The 19,013-nt window shown below is 48.5% G+C and overlaps 6 protein-coding genes across 6 annotated transcripts; 3 read left to right on the top strand and 3 right to left on the bottom strand.

The window, feature by feature from the left end:
- The first annotated feature begins 953 nt into the window (after nucleotides 1-953).
- On the top strand, nucleotides 954-1,797 carry ACRALDRAFT_1074546 (uncharacterized protein). Its single transcript, XM_071018253.1, has 2 exons — nucleotides 954-1,326; nucleotides 1,389-1,797. Exons 1-2 carry the CDS (start codon nucleotides 1,101-1,103, stop codon nucleotides 1,469-1,471), a joined length of 309 nt encoding a protein of 102 aa, XP_070876573.1. The 5' UTR covers nucleotides 954-1,100; the 3' UTR covers nucleotides 1,472-1,797.
- A 225-nt stretch (nucleotides 1,798-2,022) lies between these two features.
- Nucleotides 2,023-2,800, top strand: ACRALDRAFT_2039956 (mitochondrial 54S ribosomal protein mL54; the record flags this gene model as incomplete). The annotated part of the gene is made up of 2 exons (XM_071021008.1): nucleotides 2,023-2,428; nucleotides 2,544-2,800. The coding sequence occupies 2 exons, from the start codon at nucleotides 2,023-2,025 to the stop codon at nucleotides 2,798-2,800; spliced, it is 663 nt and encodes a 220-aa protein (XP_070876572.1).
- A 400-nt stretch (nucleotides 2,801-3,200) lies between these two features.
- Nucleotides 3,201-4,724, bottom strand: ACRALDRAFT_2025319 (uncharacterized protein; the record flags this gene model as incomplete). The annotated part of the gene is made up of 1 exon (XM_071020304.1): nucleotides 3,201-4,724. One exon carries the CDS (start codon nucleotides 4,722-4,724, stop codon nucleotides 3,201-3,203), a length of 1,524 nt encoding a protein of 507 aa, XP_070876571.1.
- A 765-nt stretch (nucleotides 4,725-5,489) lies between these two features.
- Nucleotides 5,490-6,896, bottom strand: ACRALDRAFT_1068110 (uncharacterized protein; the record flags this gene model as incomplete). The annotated part of the gene is made up of 1 exon (XM_071017527.1): nucleotides 5,490-6,896. The coding sequence occupies one exon, from the start codon at nucleotides 6,894-6,896 to the stop codon at nucleotides 5,490-5,492; it is 1,407 nt and encodes a 468-aa protein (XP_070876570.1).
- A 581-nt stretch (nucleotides 6,897-7,477) lies between these two features.
- Nucleotides 7,478-9,705, bottom strand: ACRALDRAFT_1039802 (uncharacterized protein). Its single transcript, XM_071015154.1, has 3 exons — nucleotides 9,259-9,705; nucleotides 8,960-9,157; nucleotides 7,478-8,881 (listed from the first exon to the last, which is right to left on the bottom strand). Exons 1-3 carry the CDS (start codon nucleotides 9,502-9,504, stop codon nucleotides 7,751-7,753), a joined length of 1,575 nt encoding a protein of 524 aa, XP_070876569.1. The 5' UTR covers nucleotides 9,505-9,705; the 3' UTR covers nucleotides 7,478-7,750.
- ACRALDRAFT_2016681 (uncharacterized protein) lies at nucleotides 9,619-18,507 on the top strand (the record flags this gene model as incomplete). Its single annotated transcript, XM_071019852.1, has 6 exons — nucleotides 9,619-9,658; nucleotides 9,710-9,736; nucleotides 9,813-9,857; nucleotides 9,933-9,948; nucleotides 10,038-10,095; nucleotides 18,496-18,507. The coding sequence occupies 6 exons, from the start codon at nucleotides 9,619-9,621 to the stop codon at nucleotides 18,505-18,507; spliced, it is 198 nt and encodes a 65-aa protein (XP_070876568.1).
- Nucleotides 18,508-19,013: the final 506 nt, after the last annotated feature.

Genomic DNA, 19,013 nt, shown 5'->3' with positions numbered 1-19,013 from the left:
AGCCTTCTTCGCGGCGCCATCGGCCTTCAGATCCTTGGCCTTCTCCTTCTTCGACTTGGGCTTGACCTCCTCCTCAGAAGAGTCGGAATCTTCAGAGTCGTCAGAGTCAGACGAATCCGACGCCGCAGCGACAGGAGCGGCCTTCTTTGTCGTGCCGTTGGTCACCTTCTTCTTCGCCTTCTCATCTTCGGAGGACTCGTCCCCAGAGTCATCCTCGGAGGAGTCAGATGATTCGGACGAGCTGTCGCCAGAGTCGTCGGCGGACGAATCAGAAGAGTCGACGTCCTTCTTCTTGCTCTTAACCTCAGGCTCAGACTCAGACTCGGACTCGGACTCAGATTCAGACTCAGATTCGGACTCGGACTCGGACTCAGACTCGACCTTGCTGAGCTTCTTCTTCTTCTTGTCCTTGCCCTTCAGGCTCTTGGCGGCGACTTCTTTGGCGAGTGCCTTTGACTTGGCCTTGGGGCTGCTAGTCGCCTTGGTGACGCCCGCATTCTTGACCTTGGTCAAGCGGTCGGCAGCGCCCTTGGACGCAGATTTGGTCTTGGTCTTAGACTTGACGGACGACTTGGCCATGATGATAGATGGATTGGTTTCGTGGAAACCGGTAAAGGAAGGGGGATAAGGGTGAAATGGGGATAAATGGAAGTCTGAATGGACTGTTCAAAACTTCCTTGAAAAAATTGATACGAGTACAAGTGAGGAAAAGGGACGGGATAGAGGGAAGGAGCAGAGATTTAAATGGGAAACCTGCTCTAGCTGCAGGGTCCTGGAGCTGGCGGAATATTTTTCACTTTTTTTTTCTGCAAAGTGGAGCCTGTCGCATCTTTTTTCCTGCAGGTCGAGTCTATCTGCCGGGCGGTGAGGTGCCGGGCGACCGATACGTACCTTGGACAATTTGATGCCTGTCAATCCAGGCCACCATATTTGGATAGGTACTACCAATCTCAATCGGATCGATAGCTTGGGCTTAAACAACGGCATTGACATTGGCTCACTCTTCGAACAACCGATCCGGTTCGTCTCTTGTCGCATCTCCGATTAACCGACTCTCGACCGTGCCCAAGACATAATCGACAACTTACGATACATTCACAATGCCGACCCCAGAGTCTCCCATGTTCTTGGCTCAGAAGCCCAAGGTGCCCCCCACCTTCGACGGCGTCGACTACGACGACAACAAGGCGTTCAAGCAGGCACAAGATGCTATCATTAGGGAACAATGGGTTGGTGCCATGATGGTCCGCCTTGTGGGCGAGGAGCTGGGCAAGTGCTACTCGCGCGAGGGCGTCAACCACCTGGAGAACTGCGGCCATCTGAGAGGTAAGCCGAGTCACTTCGCGACGGATGCGCTCCTAGTACGGGAGATTGACAGCTACGGGCAGAAAAATACCTCCAGCTACTGAAGGAGAAGAAGGTCACCGGCACTTTGTTCCAACAGACAAACTACGTCTCGAAGAAGGAGTAGAGACAGCGATGAGGCTTAGGTGGCTACGTGAGCCAAGAATAAAGGCGGTCGGCTATAACATCTTCAGGGCGTCTAGTCGGAGTAAATCTCCATCGCGGATCAGGACATAGAATTGGCATTGTTCATCGTCTGGGCCGCTGTGGCCGACAATGTAGACAAATCTGTCACCCGGCATGAGCCGGGGACAAGCCTTGTGCCAATATGTACATATACCGCAATGAAGCAATCGAGTTTATGCATTTACAAGACATAGCTCGTTTCAAAGTCTCCTGGCTTTAACGTCGGTTCAAGACGCCTGGAAACACCAATAAAGTGTGAATGACCAATTAATTCGAATTCTGATTGATATTACATTTTCAGCTCGTACGTCTAGGACCTTCAGGTGTGGTCAAGTCGTGGTTGAGTGGTTGTTGCTTGAAAACCCACCGGGAGCCCTGTCCGAGGGAACGCTCGTGCCCCAGAAATTTTAGTAACCACTTCAAACTTCGCGCCGCGACTCTCGCCAACCTGCACCACCAGCTTCAAGCAAACAACAGCACAAACAGGTTGCCATGATTTGCAGAACCTGCTTCCGCCGTGCCACGGCACTCAGCGTCCGAACCTACCCGCCATCGAGCGCCCTCCTCCCCAGAGCCTTTTCCGTTTCCTCCCCTACAAGAATACCATCACAAGCGACGACACAAGCCTCGCCGGCCTCAGCGACAGCTGCACCCTCGAGCACGCCCACCCTCTCAACACCCGTTGACGCACCCACCTCCGGAAACGGCCCTGCCCATTCCGGCCGCCCGCCCTCCTCTTGCCCGGCCGGCACCGTCCTCACCGGCCTTAACTACTTCAAGGGCCAGACCGACCCCGTCGCGCTCCCTGACGAGGAGTACCCCGAATGGCTATGGGACTGCCTCGAGTTCAAGACTGCCGCTTCGGAGGAAGCTGACGCCAACGCTGGCGATGAGTTCTGTACGTATTTATAACGAAGCCTAGAAATGGATAAATCCGGAGATCGACGGCTCTCAGCACCCTCAAGTTTCTGTTTCCTCGGCCCGCTGACACTTCATTTTCTTTCCCCCAACAGCCAAATCCGCAAAGCAGCGCCGTCTAGCCGCCAAGCGTCAGAAGCAACTCCAGGCCAAGCTCCTCGCCGAAGGCAACCTCGATGCCCTAGCGCCCAAGGTGCCCCTGCAGCACCAGTCGGTCAACCTGCCCGGCCAGGAGGACGGCGACGTCGCCTCCAACCTCTTCGCCTCGCAGAAGCGCGAGGAGCTCCGCAAGGCCATGCGGCAGGAGCGCAAGGCCAAGATCAAGGAGGCCAATTACCTCAAGTCGATGTAAAAAGGCATGGGAGAAACATATGGGTCCGTGCAAAAGCAGACTACGGTTGTACGTTTTCGAATTGTCTATCGACTTGACAGGGGTAGTAGCTTAGCCGATGTCAGGAGGCAAGAATATGGACGTTGGCATGTAGCAGTATGGGGATGGTGGGTGCAGAGTCAAGCTGGAAAAAGCTTTGTATATTACCTGCAATCTGCCCGGCATTGTACCCGGTTTGTATACCACAGTTTGTGTCGCCAATAGATTATATCAATGACTACCTGGAAGCGCGAGAAGCGCTATGTTGCTTTGCAACGGTGACATTAAACTGCCGAGCTGAGCTGCCCCTAAAAATGCTCGCAAGCGGCTCAGAAATCATCACTAACTTCCCAGTGGGAACGATACTGAAATACTATACATATCAATCCTCATCTTCCTCTTCCCCTTGTGGCAATGACGATAGTTTGGCCCCAAGCTCGCCCCTCAGGGTCTTCAGACGCATCTCCAGACGGTTCCGTAAGATCTTGTTGCCCGCATGACGGGCAAGCTCGCCCTCGGCTTGGGCGATCGTCTTCTTGAGCGCCGCAATATCCTGCCTGACGCCCTTGATGCGCGTCTGCTCCTCGTGGTCCACATCGCTATCCTCGTCCTCCTCGCTGACCTCTTCCTCGTCGTCCTCCTCGTCGTCGTCGTTTGCGCTTTCCTGCGCGGCCGGCGCCGGCGTCCCAGAGTCCGTGGTCAGAGGAGTAACGCCCTCGGGCAACGTGGCCGGCGTGGCAGCGTCCGCCGGTTGATTCGCCATTTCCATCTCGAAAGCAGCCTCCATCTCGGCGGCGAGATCGTCCTGGTCTTCCAGCATCTCGCCGTTCGCGTAGCCATCCGTTGGGAAGTAGCCACTCTCGTCGAGTTCGCCCTCGGCGTCCTCTTCTTCGTCCTCGGAATATTCCACCTCCATCTCCGCCTCTTCCTCGGACTGTAGCTGTCTGTCGTCGATGAGCTCGTACCGAGAACTCAGCGCGGCTGCATCGGCCTGCAGCAGCTTCTTGACCTCGGCTTCTTTGAGTTCGATTTCGGATCGACTGATGACCTTTGCAAACCTCTGATTGACGGCGTCATGCATCGGTGGTGTGAGCCCATGGGGCCACTTAAACCCCGGCTGCACCATGGGAGGCAACGGCGCCTTCCTGGCCTCTTCTTCCGATGACACCTTCTGAAAGACATGTAGCATGTGGCATATATCCGCCGACTTCATCAAGGTCCTGCGGTCCCAGGTTTTCATCGACTCGGTGATGGTCGGCAGTTCAAGCATGACGGCCGCGAAAAGCTGGCCCTTGACGTAGACGATGGCACGCCGGGTCTCTTCTTCTAGCCATTTGATGGCCAGGTCCGCCCCGCCCTGGCTACGGGGGACGCCAATCTTGCCCTCGTCCATGCATCGTCTTATGTAGTCGCAGTGTTCGCCAGGCATCATGCGCAAAATAAACTGTTCCTCGATGGTCGGGTCTTCTTCCCGGTCGCTGGCTGCCGAGTCGTATCCATCGCCGGGTGGGTGGTATGGCGGCTTTCCCTTCGACTTGAGGATCAGCCCACCGGCGCCCGTCCTCGCCACCGCCGAGCTGGGTGTCTTGAGTAGTTTGATCCTCTTCGTGGGCTGGCTCGCGCTCAGCAGTTCGTCATCTTCGTCCTCTTGCTGTTCGCGCTTCTTCGACTCGATCAATTTATTTGTCGGTTTGGTTTGTCGCCCTGCCTTCGTCTTCGGAGGCGCTGGTGATGTTGTATCGGCCGGTGTGGATGGTTGGGAGGGCCTGAGAATGATCTTAGGTGTCGCGCTAGGTGTGGCTGCGGATTGCGGCGCCTGGGGATCGTCAAATGAGGCTCCCCGGGAGCTCATGCTCAGCTTTAATTTGGGCCGCTGAGGCGGTTGAGAGGCGCCCCTGTCCGACATATTGACGGAACGAGGCCAAGTGCCATATGAAGGAAAGGGCGCGGGAGAGTATCTGCGGATGTATTTCGTGCGAGTTGCCTTTGGATAAATGGAGAGCGTGATCGAGCTGGCAAAGTCGCAAGCAATTGATGGGGTAATCACCAGCAACGGCGAGTCGCTCTAGCGTAGCAATGTAAAGGGCAACAAGTTTGGCCCGCGATGGGAAAAGCTTTAATGTCGTATCACGAAGAGGTTTCTTGATGTCTGGTGTTTCGTAGCTGAGCCATGCAATTTTAGCCTTTTCGTTGTACAGAGGTCGATTAGAACGGCAAGTCGCGTTGTGACATGGAAGGCAAAGTTAAACTGTTGGAGCGCGACGACCCTTGATGCTGGAGGTAATCACATGTATCGAAGTACTATTTCTCATTACCAGAATCCTGTCAGAACACGGCCAAGAGCAAGAACACGTGACGTCAGTGACTGACTTCGGACCTCGAGCATCGATTCACGTTCCGTCACATTGGATTCTCGCAAATAAGAGATCGATGGTAGGATACAAGTTCTTTTCTTTTTTTCTTTGTGTGCCTTCCGATCTCGGTACATGATTCTAAAGACCTTGATTTAGGGAAAAAATCCACCAAGACAACAACACAACGCCCGTTCTCCGGCCATGCTTCTGCTTCTTCCTTTAACAAGATCTTCCTCCGTTTGGCCAAATCCCATCCTCACGGCTGGTCCACCAGACCATAGCCATATCCTTTGCAAAATCGTCACAAGTTGAAAATCTCAAGAGAAAAAGGGCGGCACAGGCATGGTTTTCATGGCATCAAACACCTGTTTCCACTTGAGCCGGCCGGTAAACACGATTTCGCGGTAAGGCTTTCCCCTCCCCTTGGACGGCGATATAAAGTCGGGGAGGCGGTCCTGTAGGCATCTCTGTACATACGAGGACATTTCCTTGTCTTCAATGCCATCAATGAAACGCCACACGAAGTCTTTATGGGCCCTGGACGTCTTCGGTGTCTCCGACTCGTACTTCGCACTGAATCGCTTGGTATGGTTCGCAAAGGCAGCTCGACGACTGAGACCTGTTGATGTCGAGGCCTCGGCCTTGGGCTTGCTTATTATGCTACGTTCTGTTCGGCGATGCTCGACTGCCTTGGGACTCTGTTTGACCCGTCTCCTTAGCAGACGAGGGACTTCGGCGGGCTCTTTCATGACAGCTTCGTCCTGGCGGTTGGGCGTCACAGTTTCCTGCTGGTGACCCAGCCATGTTTCATCGTCGACATTCCGGGCTGTTGCAGTGCCTTCGTCGGCTCCAGAATCTGAGGCTGTGGAGATGTCTGCCTCGTCTCTTGTGTGTACCTGGGCAGGCGAAATCACACTGCCCCTCTCTTGGTGCGTGTGCTTTTCGTTGCTTATGGGATGCACTCTGGTCGTTTCGTCAGAAACATCCTGGCCAGCTAAGGATAGGCCCTCGGCAGCCGCTGGGGGTTCATCGACTTTTGGGCTTGCCTGCACCCTTGTCGGAGAGCGCTGTGAAGCAAGCTCGGCATGGAGTTGCTGGACTTGGTCCAGCTGGCGCTTTAGCTCCTTTGAGATTTTGTCGCGTTCCTCGTTGAATTGGGCCACAGCTTCCATCATCTGGGCATGGCGGTTGTGGACCTCTTCCATCCACGCCTGCGTGCCCATCTGGCCAGTCAAGTCAGGGCCCGCCTTGTGAACGAGAGCCTGTACTGTTTTGAGCTCATCCTGTAAGACACGCATAGTCTTGTCGGCATATTCTCGCGCCTCGGTATTCTCTTGTGTCTTGGACTCGACGGCTTTGACACGGTCCTGCATCTTGAGGAGGCTTCGTTGCAGGTTCCGGACGTCGTATGGGAGGACTAGACTGACAAGGGAGGCCGCCAGGTCCGCTGCGTTTCTGGGCTGCCCCAAGCTTGCTTGGCTGTTGCTTGCAGCGAGCGTCTGCCGAATGGTCTTGCTCCGCTGACGTCGGAGCTGCTCGTTGTCTCGACAAAGCCGAGACTGCTTCCCAAAGTCCAACCGGGTTACGGGGTCTCGTACATGGTAGTCGTCTGCTTGTTGGGGTTCCGTGCCTCCGTACAAGGATGATTGTCCTTGACTGCTGGAGGGAGTTAGCAGCGAATGATGGCGGGTGGCATATTGGGAGAAGGAGAGGTCGGGGGCCATGGTTCTATGCGTTCCTAGGGTATTCGAACAGCTGGAGCAATATCAACTGGCAGAGAGGTATTCGAAGCGTATGTTATATGAACACTTGTTTAAACCACAAGTCACAGCATGACAAGATTAGTTGGGGGAATGGAGGCTGAATGGAGTCCCAGACATCATGGTATTTCCATGCAAGATATTTGACCCCTCTCGCGTCTTTCCTTTCTCCAGGCTAAGTCCACGAGTACGTACATATCTTATGTATTACGTACCTATCCTATAACTGAAAAGTACCAGAGGTAGGAGTAGATACATGAGCTGTTTCCGTGACTGGGGAAGGAGTGACTGACGAAAACCTCGCCACTACCTACGCATGAAGCAGGAGCACATGCCTTCCCTCACTCTTACCTCAATGGCTCTTACTCAGATAGCTCCATACCTACCCGCGGGTACAATGTGTGTCCAGTAACACCGGCAGCGACATGCCGCCCAAAGAAACATCCCCTCCTTCCATCTCAGGCCCCTTCTTAATCCAAGTCCTCCACACACACTAACGATCTAACCCCATCAAAGGCATACAATATGCCTTGTCAATGTAGAATGGGTGGCAAAGACAGATTCATGACCAGTATTAGTATTAAAAAGTATTATCAACGCCAGAACCTCCTCGCTCTCCGGAGCCCTTCAGTACCATGCTTCCGTGCCTCGCGAAAGGCCCTTTGGTTTCTTGTCCAAGCCATTTCCCGCCACGGCTACCCGGTCTACCGAGGTGTCATTCGTGTTATATACAACAGTGATGTATCAAAGTCCTGTGCCTGCACGGCATGCCTTTGTTATTTCGTCCATATCGTGCCAATTACATACGATCAACTAAATCACTGGCGCCGCTCCCAGTAGATGTTGGCCGGCTCCAGCGGCCGCGAGAAGAGAGAAGCGTAATCCGTGCCAACGAGCTTGTCGCTGCCGTCGGGGTTGCGGAACTTGAAGAGCCGCACAATCTCGGCGGTGATGGTCTGCAGCTGCACGTTGGCAAAGTGTTCGCCGATGCAGCGGTGGCGGCCGGCGCCGAAGGGCAGGTAGGGAGAAGAGGAGCCCTTGCTGACCAGGCCGTAGCCGTAGTCGATGGTCTCCTCGTCGGCGTCGGGGCGGTCGATGGTGGGCGCATTCGGGGAGCTGGGGTCCCATCGGTGAGGGTCCCAGATATCCGGGTTGGGGAAGTAGGCAGGGTCGGAGGCGGAGACGCCCGGGGCGGCGAGGAGCGTGTGCGAGGTCGGGATGACATACTTGGTGCCGGGGACGGGCATCGGCTGCTTGACGGCGCGCATGATGGAGTGGATGGGTGCATGCAGGCGGAGAGTCTCCTTGACGATGGCCTGGTTGAGCGGGAGCTTGGCGAGGTCCTCGTATTTCAGGGGAGGCAGGTCGGCGCCGAGAGCACGGATTTGTTCCTGGTACAGATCTTCCATGACGCCGGGGTTCTGAGCAAGGCGCAGCATGATCCAGGCGCTGGTGGAGGAGGACGAGTGCTGGCCGGCCATGAGGAGAGCGATCATCATGTGGGCGACTTCGTGGTCGGGGACCTTGGTGCCGTCCTTGTATGACGAGTTCATGAGATGGGTAAGCATGTCCAGGCCGGCAGTATTGCCCTTTTCACGGCGCTCCTTGATGGTGCTCATGTAGATCTGGGCGACAGTGCGTTGGGCATGGTCGCGCCTGCGGTTCCAGGGCAGAGGCGCCCAGTGGAGCATGAAGTTGATGGGGGAGAAGCCCATGTCGAGATCGTGGTAAAGGGTAGCCAGCGACTCATCAAACTTGCTCCGGATATCCGAGCCCTGGAGAGCATGGGATGCCGTGAAGATTGTGATCTCGGCCATCTTGGCGGAAATATTCACGACGCCCGACTTGCCCTTGAAATCCTTGTTCGTCTTGAAGTAGTTCGTAACCTCGTGGGAGATGATAGGGACATAGGAAATGAAAGCCTGGGTAGTCAGGGCGATCTTCATAAACTACAGATGATACGCGTGTCAGTATACCGGCTTGGTGGCTTAGGTAGGGTAGGCAAGAGCGGCGCATGTTATCATTACCTTCTTCTGTTCCATCAGCTTGGAGTTGGGGCAATCGTAGACGACATCCTTCCCAAAGACGGGAGTGGTCAGGACGGTGTAGATTTCCTCGGCATTGACATCCCGCAGCTTGCCGTTGAGGATGAAGTCGTTACCGTTGGGACCGGCATAAACGGTGGTCTTCTTGCCGAGGAGGATAAAGGTGAAAACGTCGCCATACTGTAGTGGGAAAAATAGCGTCAGTGGCTTGCTGATGCACATGACCATACTCGAAGGAATTTTGTAAAAGCAAGAAGGCCAAGTTTGGTAGAAAAACATACCTTTTCCCGATTCACTTTGAAGAAGGTGGGAGGGTCCATGCCATAGGTGATAGTACTGCCGATAAAGGGGAACCAGTGGAAGACGAGGGGAGGCTCGTTAGAGCTGCGGAAGAGGAACTGCGACGCGACATTGAGCACGACGGAGAGGACCAGGACGGCCCCAACAACAGCTCCAACCTGTGAAGCTGTGTTTAGGCCCTCAAAGTACTGGGACAATGGTCCCGCGAGATCCTGAAGGATGCCCATGGTGATGGGACAAAGTAAGAGTAAAAGAACGCTTCTCCAAGTTTTGTCGATTGAACGCTGAACGCCTTCGCTCTAAGCGGAAAGAATCAACTTCTGCATTCAGGTTATCAATAGATGTCGTCCCCTGATGCGCTGGACCTATTGACTGATCGAAGTTGATATGGTCGTTCAGTCATTCAGCCGTTCGTTGTCAGATTGATGCAAGATAAGGAGGCGCGCAGGGGTAGAAGAGGTGGGCAGTTTAAATTGACTGGCAGTATTTTTTTCAATTAGGCCCAGGAACACCGTTGTGCGGTCCAATTAGGTAGGCGGTCAGTCACTCGTATTCGTATCTGCTGCAGGTACTATCTTTTGTGTATTTTTATGCGCCCCTGCCTTAGTCGATACTACGACGAAAAGGGAAACCACCCACCCCATGTTGCAAACAGCGTATAACTCAATTGCGTAAAATAAGCGATCGATCTGTTGATTTAATTGACTCTGTAGAAATCTCTGATCGTAGTGCTAAATTCCTGCCCTTATTCCTGTGGCAGATCCACTCCCACTTTCGGGCCCGGAATAACCCGCTCCGGACCTGCTTTAGGCCAGCCTGTGCGACACACCCCCCTAACTAAATAACTATATAATAGTTGCTTAGTTGACGTTATTTATAGGCGTCTTCTATCGATATATCCCCTTCTATAACGTCCACGTAGCTCCTATCGAATTTCTCCTCCAGCTCTTCTAGATACTCCGGTAAGATCTCCTCTAGCTTATTTATATAGAGGCGTCCCTGTATTTCTATTACTCCCACCTATTTTCTAAAGCTTATAAACTTTTCCTTAGACAGGACCTTCGTTAATCTATTAGCGATTATATCGGCGCTTATAACGTAACTGACTTTAATCCTTCTACTCTGCTACGCCTCCCGTAACTAATAATTATATATATCTATATACCGTAATCGTGTATTTAATTAAGCGATCTCCGCTATTAGTAGGCGTATCGTTTAGCTATTATCGTATCGTATCTTTAATCGTGGATTATCGAAAATCACACCTATCGCCTCTAATAGCCTCTTCGTGAATATCCCTTCCTTCGCACCTTATACTAGTAAGAGCAGCTCTGCCTCTGTTATTAACGTTATTACTATTACTTACTTATTAGCTTACTAGGCTACTATACCTCCGAATAGGCGTATCACGAATACCTAACTACTCTTACGATTAATTAAGTTATCTATAAACGACGCGTCGGTGAATACCTTAATAGAGTCGCTACTACCTAATTATAGGGCGTAGGTTTACGTGGCTAATAGATATCGGATTAAATAGTCGGCTACTTCGTGATACTAACGGCTTAGATTTATATTAAATCTATAGAGTCGAGATACTATAAAGGCGATATTAGGGCGGGTAATCACTATAGCGTATAGAACTAATCCTATCTTTCGTTAATAGCTTTTAACAGTAATAGACTTCCTAGTGTATAGTAATAGCTCTGCCGGCTTTATAGGACTTATGGATTTATAGTTAGATGCCGTTAATAACAGATATCCTACCTTCACGATATAATCGCGTTATAATAACTATATCTTCCTTAAGGGACGGTCCCGAATAACTTTAATCCTAAGGAACCACTATAGTGGCTGCCCGCCTTATAGGGCGTAGTGCTTTTATAGGCTCACGATAGCCTATTCTATCTCTTCCCTAAAGTCTTCCCTAAAGCCGATCACGATATTATCTATATAAAAGAATAGGATTAGCCCACGGCGTATAAAGCAGTAGGGCTCTTACGGCACTATCTTAAACCCGTCTCTTTTTAACACTTCTATAATATGCTTTTACTATAGTAATAAAGACTCCCGTAGACTATACAGCGCCTTCTTTAGTAATAGTAATTAACCCGGCACCGCGGTCCTGGGCGGGAACCGTATATATATATCGTGGGGCAGAGGGGCATACATAAAGGCGTTAACGATATTATACTATATTAAAGATAGGTCGAAGCGAGCGGCGATCGCTATTAACGATCTAAAAGACCGACCGGCGAGAGTGGCTATATATATATCTTCTAATAAGTCCTAATACTATTAATCTCCACGGACCACTAATCTAGCCTTACACTTCTATAAAAAACCGTGCTTATTAAACTTATAGGTTATCACCTATATACAGCCCAGCACTTAATACCCCTTCGCCCTATCTTTCGGCACCGTGATCCATAAGCCTATCTCTTTATAACTCTTTAGGTGATCCCGTTAGGCTTATCGGAATAGGATCCCGTATAGGTGGTCTTTAAGGTCTCGTTGATTTCTCGGAGGGGCCGGTAGTTACTTACGGTATATCTTACGGGGTCTTTTAAGTGCCTTTTTAATTTTTAACTTTATTAGCGGCTTACTATTTAAATTACGGACTAATAGGGTATATCTTCCTATATTAAAAGCAGAGATCCAGACTCGGTTACTACTATAGCTTCGAAATTTAGCTCCCCCCTGCTCTATAAGTATAAAGCCCGTGAAAGCAGCCGCCGTGAGCCCTGCCTAAGGAGGGGTTTCTGGTGGAGTTAGAAGGTAACTATTATCTAGGCGTTAGTAATTAATCGCGGCCATGGAAGAGTCTTTTTTTAGCTCCGGCCTCGTAGGCTCTATAAGCTCCTCCTACCGTTCCGGCCTCTTAGGCGCTATAAACGGTTCTACTCCCCATGCCTCGAGGCCGGTAGGCGTAGCCCTTAGGAGAGGTTTATTAACCTCGCTACCCGACTAAAGAATAGGCTCGAAGTATACTATTATAAACGTATCGGCTGCCTTTTACGGCTCGCCTTACTTAATTATATATAACTCTAGTAGGCGGATCTAATTAACGATACCCGCTAGCTGCTCTTCCGTTAATTAATGTAAGTTATCCTTTAGGGCCTCGAGTCTACCGTTAAAATACTCTTATTCGTTAAAGATAACGTTACGTATACGTATAATCCCGTTCCTTCGAAGGCTAGGAACCTAGATACGGTAAATATTAGTTAAATCGTAGCCTATAAGGTAACCGATATAGGCCCGCGGCGCTAGCCGGTTTTAAAGCTTTCTAGACCTCGTTAGAGCTGCTCTGGTTATAGGAAAAGCTTTATAACCAAAGGCCCGTAGGTGCCCTAGCTACGGCTTACGTTAATAGATAACTTCGAATAGGGTCTTCTAGCTAAGGCGTTATTTAGGCGTTCTGTTTTATATATAAGCGGTAGTAGGAACGACTTTAACCTATAGGAAATCGGGTAATCGGGAGTATATTCGTATAGCTCGTGCCTTCTCCACGATAATAGCCCTAGATCTTTCGGCACCACCGTTTTATACGGGGGTCTCTACTAAAGAGGACTCTAATAGGATACTAAAACCCTTGGCTAAGCCCTATATTTCGAGCGATTATATTAGTTTATTATTATACTTAAAGACCCGTACCTGCCGGTTAAATTAACTCTGAACCTATCGTATATATTAGTTTATAACTATATAGATATCGGAGGCCCTCTTTAACGTTATAACGTAGCAGGCCACGAATCCGTGATATCGATCCGTGAAGAATATAATCCGTATATATCCGTCGGCGGTTAGTAGGAAATCCGTGAAGTCGATCGCCTACCTCTCGCCGGCGTAGCTTAGAGCTATACGGGTCCGCCTACTAATCTAATAACTTATTTTCGATTAAGCATAGGCGTCGCACTCCACCGTTCCGGGCCCCTTTAGTTTAACGCCCTATAACTACTTTTCTAGTTATTTTATTATATTAGGGCCAGCGTGCCCTAACCGTAGATACTATAGATTACTATCGGCTTAGCTAGCTGCTCTCTTAATCGGTTTTCGGATTAGTAGACTCGGGGCTAGAAGAGTAGTCGTAGCGGGGGCGTTAGTAACTAAAAACAGCTCTATAACGGTTTAATTATAGTAGACACTTAGCTTATAAAGGATTAATCGGTCACGGCAGCGTATATAATCGTTTAGTGGCTCTTAGTCCTACTAATAACCGTTTTACCGTATCTTCTTATTAAAGACTAGGTTATAGATAAAATCTTCGTAGTAGGCTACGTCTTTTAACCGGAACTTTATCGGGCCGGCTATTCCTTCTATTATTATAATAACGTCTTTATACCCTTAAATCGGCACTATTATAGTGCCGGCGATTATAACGTTATCAGGGCAGGCCGGTCTATAATCCATAAATCTGCTTCTATTATAGAAAATATAGGATATAGTACCTAAGTCTAATATAGCGGACTATTATAAAGGATATACGGCGGCTAAGAGGGCGGCCTCCGGAGCTTCTAGCTGGCGTGGCTCGGAACGGACGGTGTTTAACGCCTTACCTTACCCTTTATAGAATATATTTATAAGCTTTTCCGCTATATATAGTCACGTGTCAGGGGCATTCCAGTCAAGGGGCGATAAGAGACATTAAGGAACGTGTAGACGGAACCCGCCCCTAGGAGGACCCTAGGCTAGCACGTAAACGGGTTTATTTAAGTTAGTAAGAGTCCGTTCGAGACTTAGGGCCTTAGGCTCGGCTACCCACTAGGAGGATAGCCAGGGGACCTTAAAGTAGACGTTTTCCTGTTAAGTCCTGGAAGGGAGGGCTTAACGAATAATCTTATAATTATTCCCCCCCCTAAGGTTAGCTTTATAACCTATTCTTATTATAGTCTTAACGACTCTCTTTACTCCTTATATAAAAACCTATAATATTTTATTCGTTCTAACCGTTTATGGGTATAACGACTATTAAGAGTTCGAAAGACTAGTTATTTTATAAATCCTACTATTACCCCTAGCCAGTACTTAAGATACCCCCTAAGCGCACCACTACTATTCGTACCCGGGATACTTCCCCTGCTACTAAAGGAGCCGAAGCCGGGCTATCAGGCGCCGATCGCGAGTAATCCTTCACGCCTAAGTCAGAGGATAAAGATAATAACCCCGAATTCGAGATTCGCGGATAAGCTAACCCGGACGCTCGTGATCCTATAATAGGACCACCACTTAACTAGGGGACCCCCTAAGTTATCCGAATAGAACCCTAATTCGATATTAAAGACCTTAAAAGCCGCCCCCCCGGCACCCTATCGTCGGCGGAGCTCGATTTCCTGATTAAGCACTATAAGGACCGCCGAGCCCGTAAAAAAAAGAAGAAGCGCCTCCTTACCCTTTAATAAGGGAAGGACCCCGACACCTCTAAGCATACACCCTAAGGGGACTCCCGTAAAAGTTAGTATAAGGTTCCGTAAAAGCTCCCGGAATAGGATAGGCAGTCCTATAACTAGTTCTAGACCTTTATTAAGGAACTTAAAAAGCGTTTTATACTTAATAATATCGAACCCACTAAACCGGAGAAAATACACCTCGTGTCTACCCTACTACTAAAGATAATAAAGTCCCGTTAGCGTGCCTACTATAAACGTATATATAGGAAGACTAAAGGTGCTACTTAAGAGGACCTTAAGTCGTTCCTAACTAAGTAATTAGTCGATAATAAGACCCGCGAGATATCTATAACTAAAAAGCTATTCTCGGACTAGACCCTATAAAAGCCTAATTAGTCCTACGCTAAGTTTATCGATAAGCTTAACTTATTATTTAATAAGGTATCCCTACCCTTCCCTAATAAGTAGCGTATATAATTAATCTTAACGAAACTTAATAAGCCATTATATAATTAGATTATAGTAGCCGGTATCCCTACTAATAATAAGGTACTAGGAGTTATAGCCCGGTAGGCGGAGATTACCCTCTTATATAAGAATAAAAAAAAGCCACCCCGGAACGATCGCCTAAGGTATAATCGCGGTAAAAAGCGTGGGCGTAATAATGCCCCTAATAGGGCCCGCACTATAACGGCCTATCCTTCTATACCGCCTTAAGGTTTTATAGAGTTAATTAAAGTAGATAATATAAAGACCTAAGGTCCCCCTAAAAAGCGCTATAAAAGTAATATTACCTATTTCGGATATAATAAGAAGGGCTATTACCGGAATAAATACCCGAAGGAAACCTCTAATTTAGGTTAGTTATTAGGATACTCCGCTAATCAGAACCCTAATAACCTACCGATTAACCCCCGGGCCCCTATCGTTAAATAGGCTTAGGCCTAGGATAGGCCGCCGTTTTAGCCGTTCTTCGCTAATAAGGGCGCGATTAAGGCGAAGTTAGAGATACGGCTAAGCGGCGGATAGGGCCGCTAAAGCGCTAAGCTTAATAGAGGCGCTAAGATTAACTTAATCGACTAAAGAGCCCTACCCCCTAACTATAAGCCCTTAGGCCCGCTAAAGAAACTAGGGTAGGTTATCCTAGGGGTCGAAGTATAGTCCCTTAGGACTCTTAAGATATATATTAAGGTCACGGATAGCTAGGACCGAACCCGGATATACCCTATTAAGTTTAAGGTGCTAGATATAGACCCGGATAGATCCTAGATTATCCTTAGTATACCCTAGTTAGTTAAATATAACCCCGTTACCTCCTTCCGAACCGGCTAATAGATATATCGACTCTATAAGGATAACCTTAGGGGCGTCCTAAGCCGGAAGGAGCTAAAGAAAGCTAAGGAGAACTCTTAGTTAATAGTTCGGCTAGTAAAATTAAGCGCCCCCCGTATTAATAGGGTTATAGGCATAAGGTAGAATACCCCCGGAGAAGCAGAGGACACGTTACTTAATAGTCCTTTAATCCCCGTTATCTAATTAGACCCGTCCTATCCCCTACCCCCTATACCCCCTAACTATATATAATATAATAAAGGAATTCTAGTATATATTAATCCAGGGCCCTATTAAAAGGAATTAAATAAGGAAGTGCCGGAAAGCCTTATCCCCGAGCAGTACTAAAAGTTCTAGGACGTCTTTAATATTATAGAGGCCGGCTATCTACCCGCCTACTAGCGATAGGACCACGCGATTAAAATAAAGGAAGGTAAGTCACCCCTATTCGGCCCTATCTATCCCCTAGCCGAATAGGAGTTAGCTATACTACGAGACTATATTAAGGAAGCCACGGCAAAGGGATAGATCCGCCCCTTATCTAGCCCTACGGGTACCCCGATCCTATTCGTGCCGAAGAAGGGTAGTTAACTACGGCTATATATAGATTACCAAGGCCTTAATAAGGTGACCCAAAAGGACTATACCCCTTTACCACTAATACACGAAATCCTTAACCGCCTCGCGACCTCTACGGTATACACTAAGCTAGACCTTAAGGACGTATACCATCGCTTAAGAATTCGAGAAGGGGACGAATAGAAGACGGCCTTTAGGACTAAGTACGGGTAGTTTAAGTACTTAGTAATACCCTTTAGTCTATATAATACCCCGGCTAGCTTCTAGCGCTATATTAATAAAGCCCTAAAGGGTTTTATCGACACTATCTATATCGTGTACCTAGATAATATCCTGATCTATAATAAGGATCTTAGTTCCTACCGGGTACACGTTAAGGAGATCCTCGCGCGTCTTAGGGAGTAGTCCCTCTTCGCGAATCCTTAGAAGTATGTGTTTAAGACATAGGAGGTTAAGTTCTTAGGCTTTATATATAGCCCTAAGGGTGTCTTTATAGACCCTAAGAGGGTTAAGGCCATTAAGGACTAGGAGGAGCCTAACTCTATTAAGAAGATTTAAGTCTTCCTGGGTTTTACCGGGTTTTACCGACGTTTTATTAAAGGCTACTCGAAGGTCGCTACTCCTTTTACGGACCTATTAAGGTTAGGAGGCAGACCGGGTACGTTCTAGTTAGGGGATATAAAGAGGGCCGCCTTTAAGAAGTTACGATTATTATTTTAGTCGGTACCTATGCTACGGTATTTTAACCTAGCCTTACCTATTCGTGTAAAACTAAACGCCTCTAACTTTATACTTAGTGCTATAATTAGCTAGTATAAGGATCGGATTTAGCGCCCTATAGCGTTCCTATCTAGGAAGCTTAGGGGACCCGAACTAAACTACCCGACGCTAGACACTAAACTAATAGCGATCGTCGAAGTGTTCTGGTAGTGGCGCTATTACCTAGCGTATAGTTAGACCCTTATAAAGGTGCTAACTAACCACTTAAACCACCGGTATCTACTAAATAAGCCTCGAATTAAACCTTAATACGCCTATTAGCTAAAGGAGCTTTCTAGCTTTAATTTTAAGATTCGTTACCGCCTAGGCGCTTAGAACCCTACGGATAGACTATTAAGGAAACCGTAGCTCGTTATAGATTAGGCGGATCTTAAAGCGGAGCGGCAGAAACCCGTTAAGGGATTCACTAAGAAGTTTATAATCGGCCTTCTAAGGTCCCGAGGTATACCTAAGCCCTCGGGTCTAGCTAGTTTAAAAGATAAAGTTATTTTTACCTAGAAAGACGATCCCTTTTATATCTCCTTAATAGCGAAAGATAACCTATCGGACCCTTAGTCCTATAACAGTTAAGGTACGGTCTACTTTAGGGACCGTCTCTACGTCCTAAACTAGCTGGGTTTACGCGATAAGGTCCTTTAAGCTTTTCACGATAAGCCTACTATAGGCCACCCTAGGTTAGGCTAAACCATTAAAAGGATTTCTAAGTCCTACTACTAGGAGTACCTCTCGCGAGATATTAAGAAGTTCGTGCCTACTTATAGGATCTGTTAGAGGACTAAGCCTCGTTAGCATAAGCCCTTTAGGTACCTAGCACCTCTGCCTATACCCGAATAACCGTTTTAAGAGATCTCGATGGATTTTATAACGGGTCTCCCCCCTATAACGTCCTAAGGTAAAAAGAGGGACGCTATCCTGGTTATAGTGTATCGGTATACTAAGTACGCGTTATATATCCCTTATAGTAGCGCCCTAATAGCTAAGGGCCTGGCTTATATCCTATAGGTGCACGTTTTTAGCCTTTACGGATTACCCGATAGTATCGTTTCGGATTATGGGTCCCTATTTACTAGTAAGTTCTGGACCACCTTATATAGCCTCCTAGGCGTTATAAGGAGGCTATCCACTATGTTCTACCCCTAGACGGACGGTTAGACGGAGCGCTAGAATCAGAACCTAAAGCACTTCTTACGGGCGTTTTATTCCCTATAGCAGGATAACTAGGTAGACTAACTGCCCCTAGTATAGTTCACGTATAACACCGTATAGTATTCGGCTATCTAGTAGACGCCTTTTATCGCGTTAATAGGTTTTAACCCGCGCGGGCCTTATAATATACAGATACGTAAATCGGGCAAGGTCCGCGCCGCGGTAGCCGAGTAAAGGGTAAAGCACCTTATATCGAATCGCAGAGCTATAAAGGTCCTTATAAGGAAGGCCTAAACTACCTATAAAAAGTATTATAATACCGGCCGCGTAGGCTAGCGTTTTAAGGCAGGGGATTATATACTATTATCCGCGAAGAATATTAAGTAGCGCCGCCCTAATAAAAAGTTATTAGATAAGTTCCTCGGCCCCTATAAGATTACCTTTATAATAGGATAGTATAGGCTCGCCTATAAGCTATAACTCCCGGAATCTATAAAGATTTATAATGTTTT

This window comes from Sodiomyces alcalophilus (assembly GCF_042370955.1).
Source record: "Sodiomyces alcalophilus JCM 7366 unplaced genomic scaffold ACRALscaffold_2, whole genome shotgun sequence".
NCBI classification, from domain to species: Eukaryota; Fungi; Ascomycota; class Sordariomycetes; order Glomerellales; family Plectosphaerellaceae; genus Sodiomyces; species Sodiomyces alcalophilus.
Note: the sequence above shows the minus strand (reverse complement) of the source record. Positions and strands in the feature narration are given on the sequence as shown.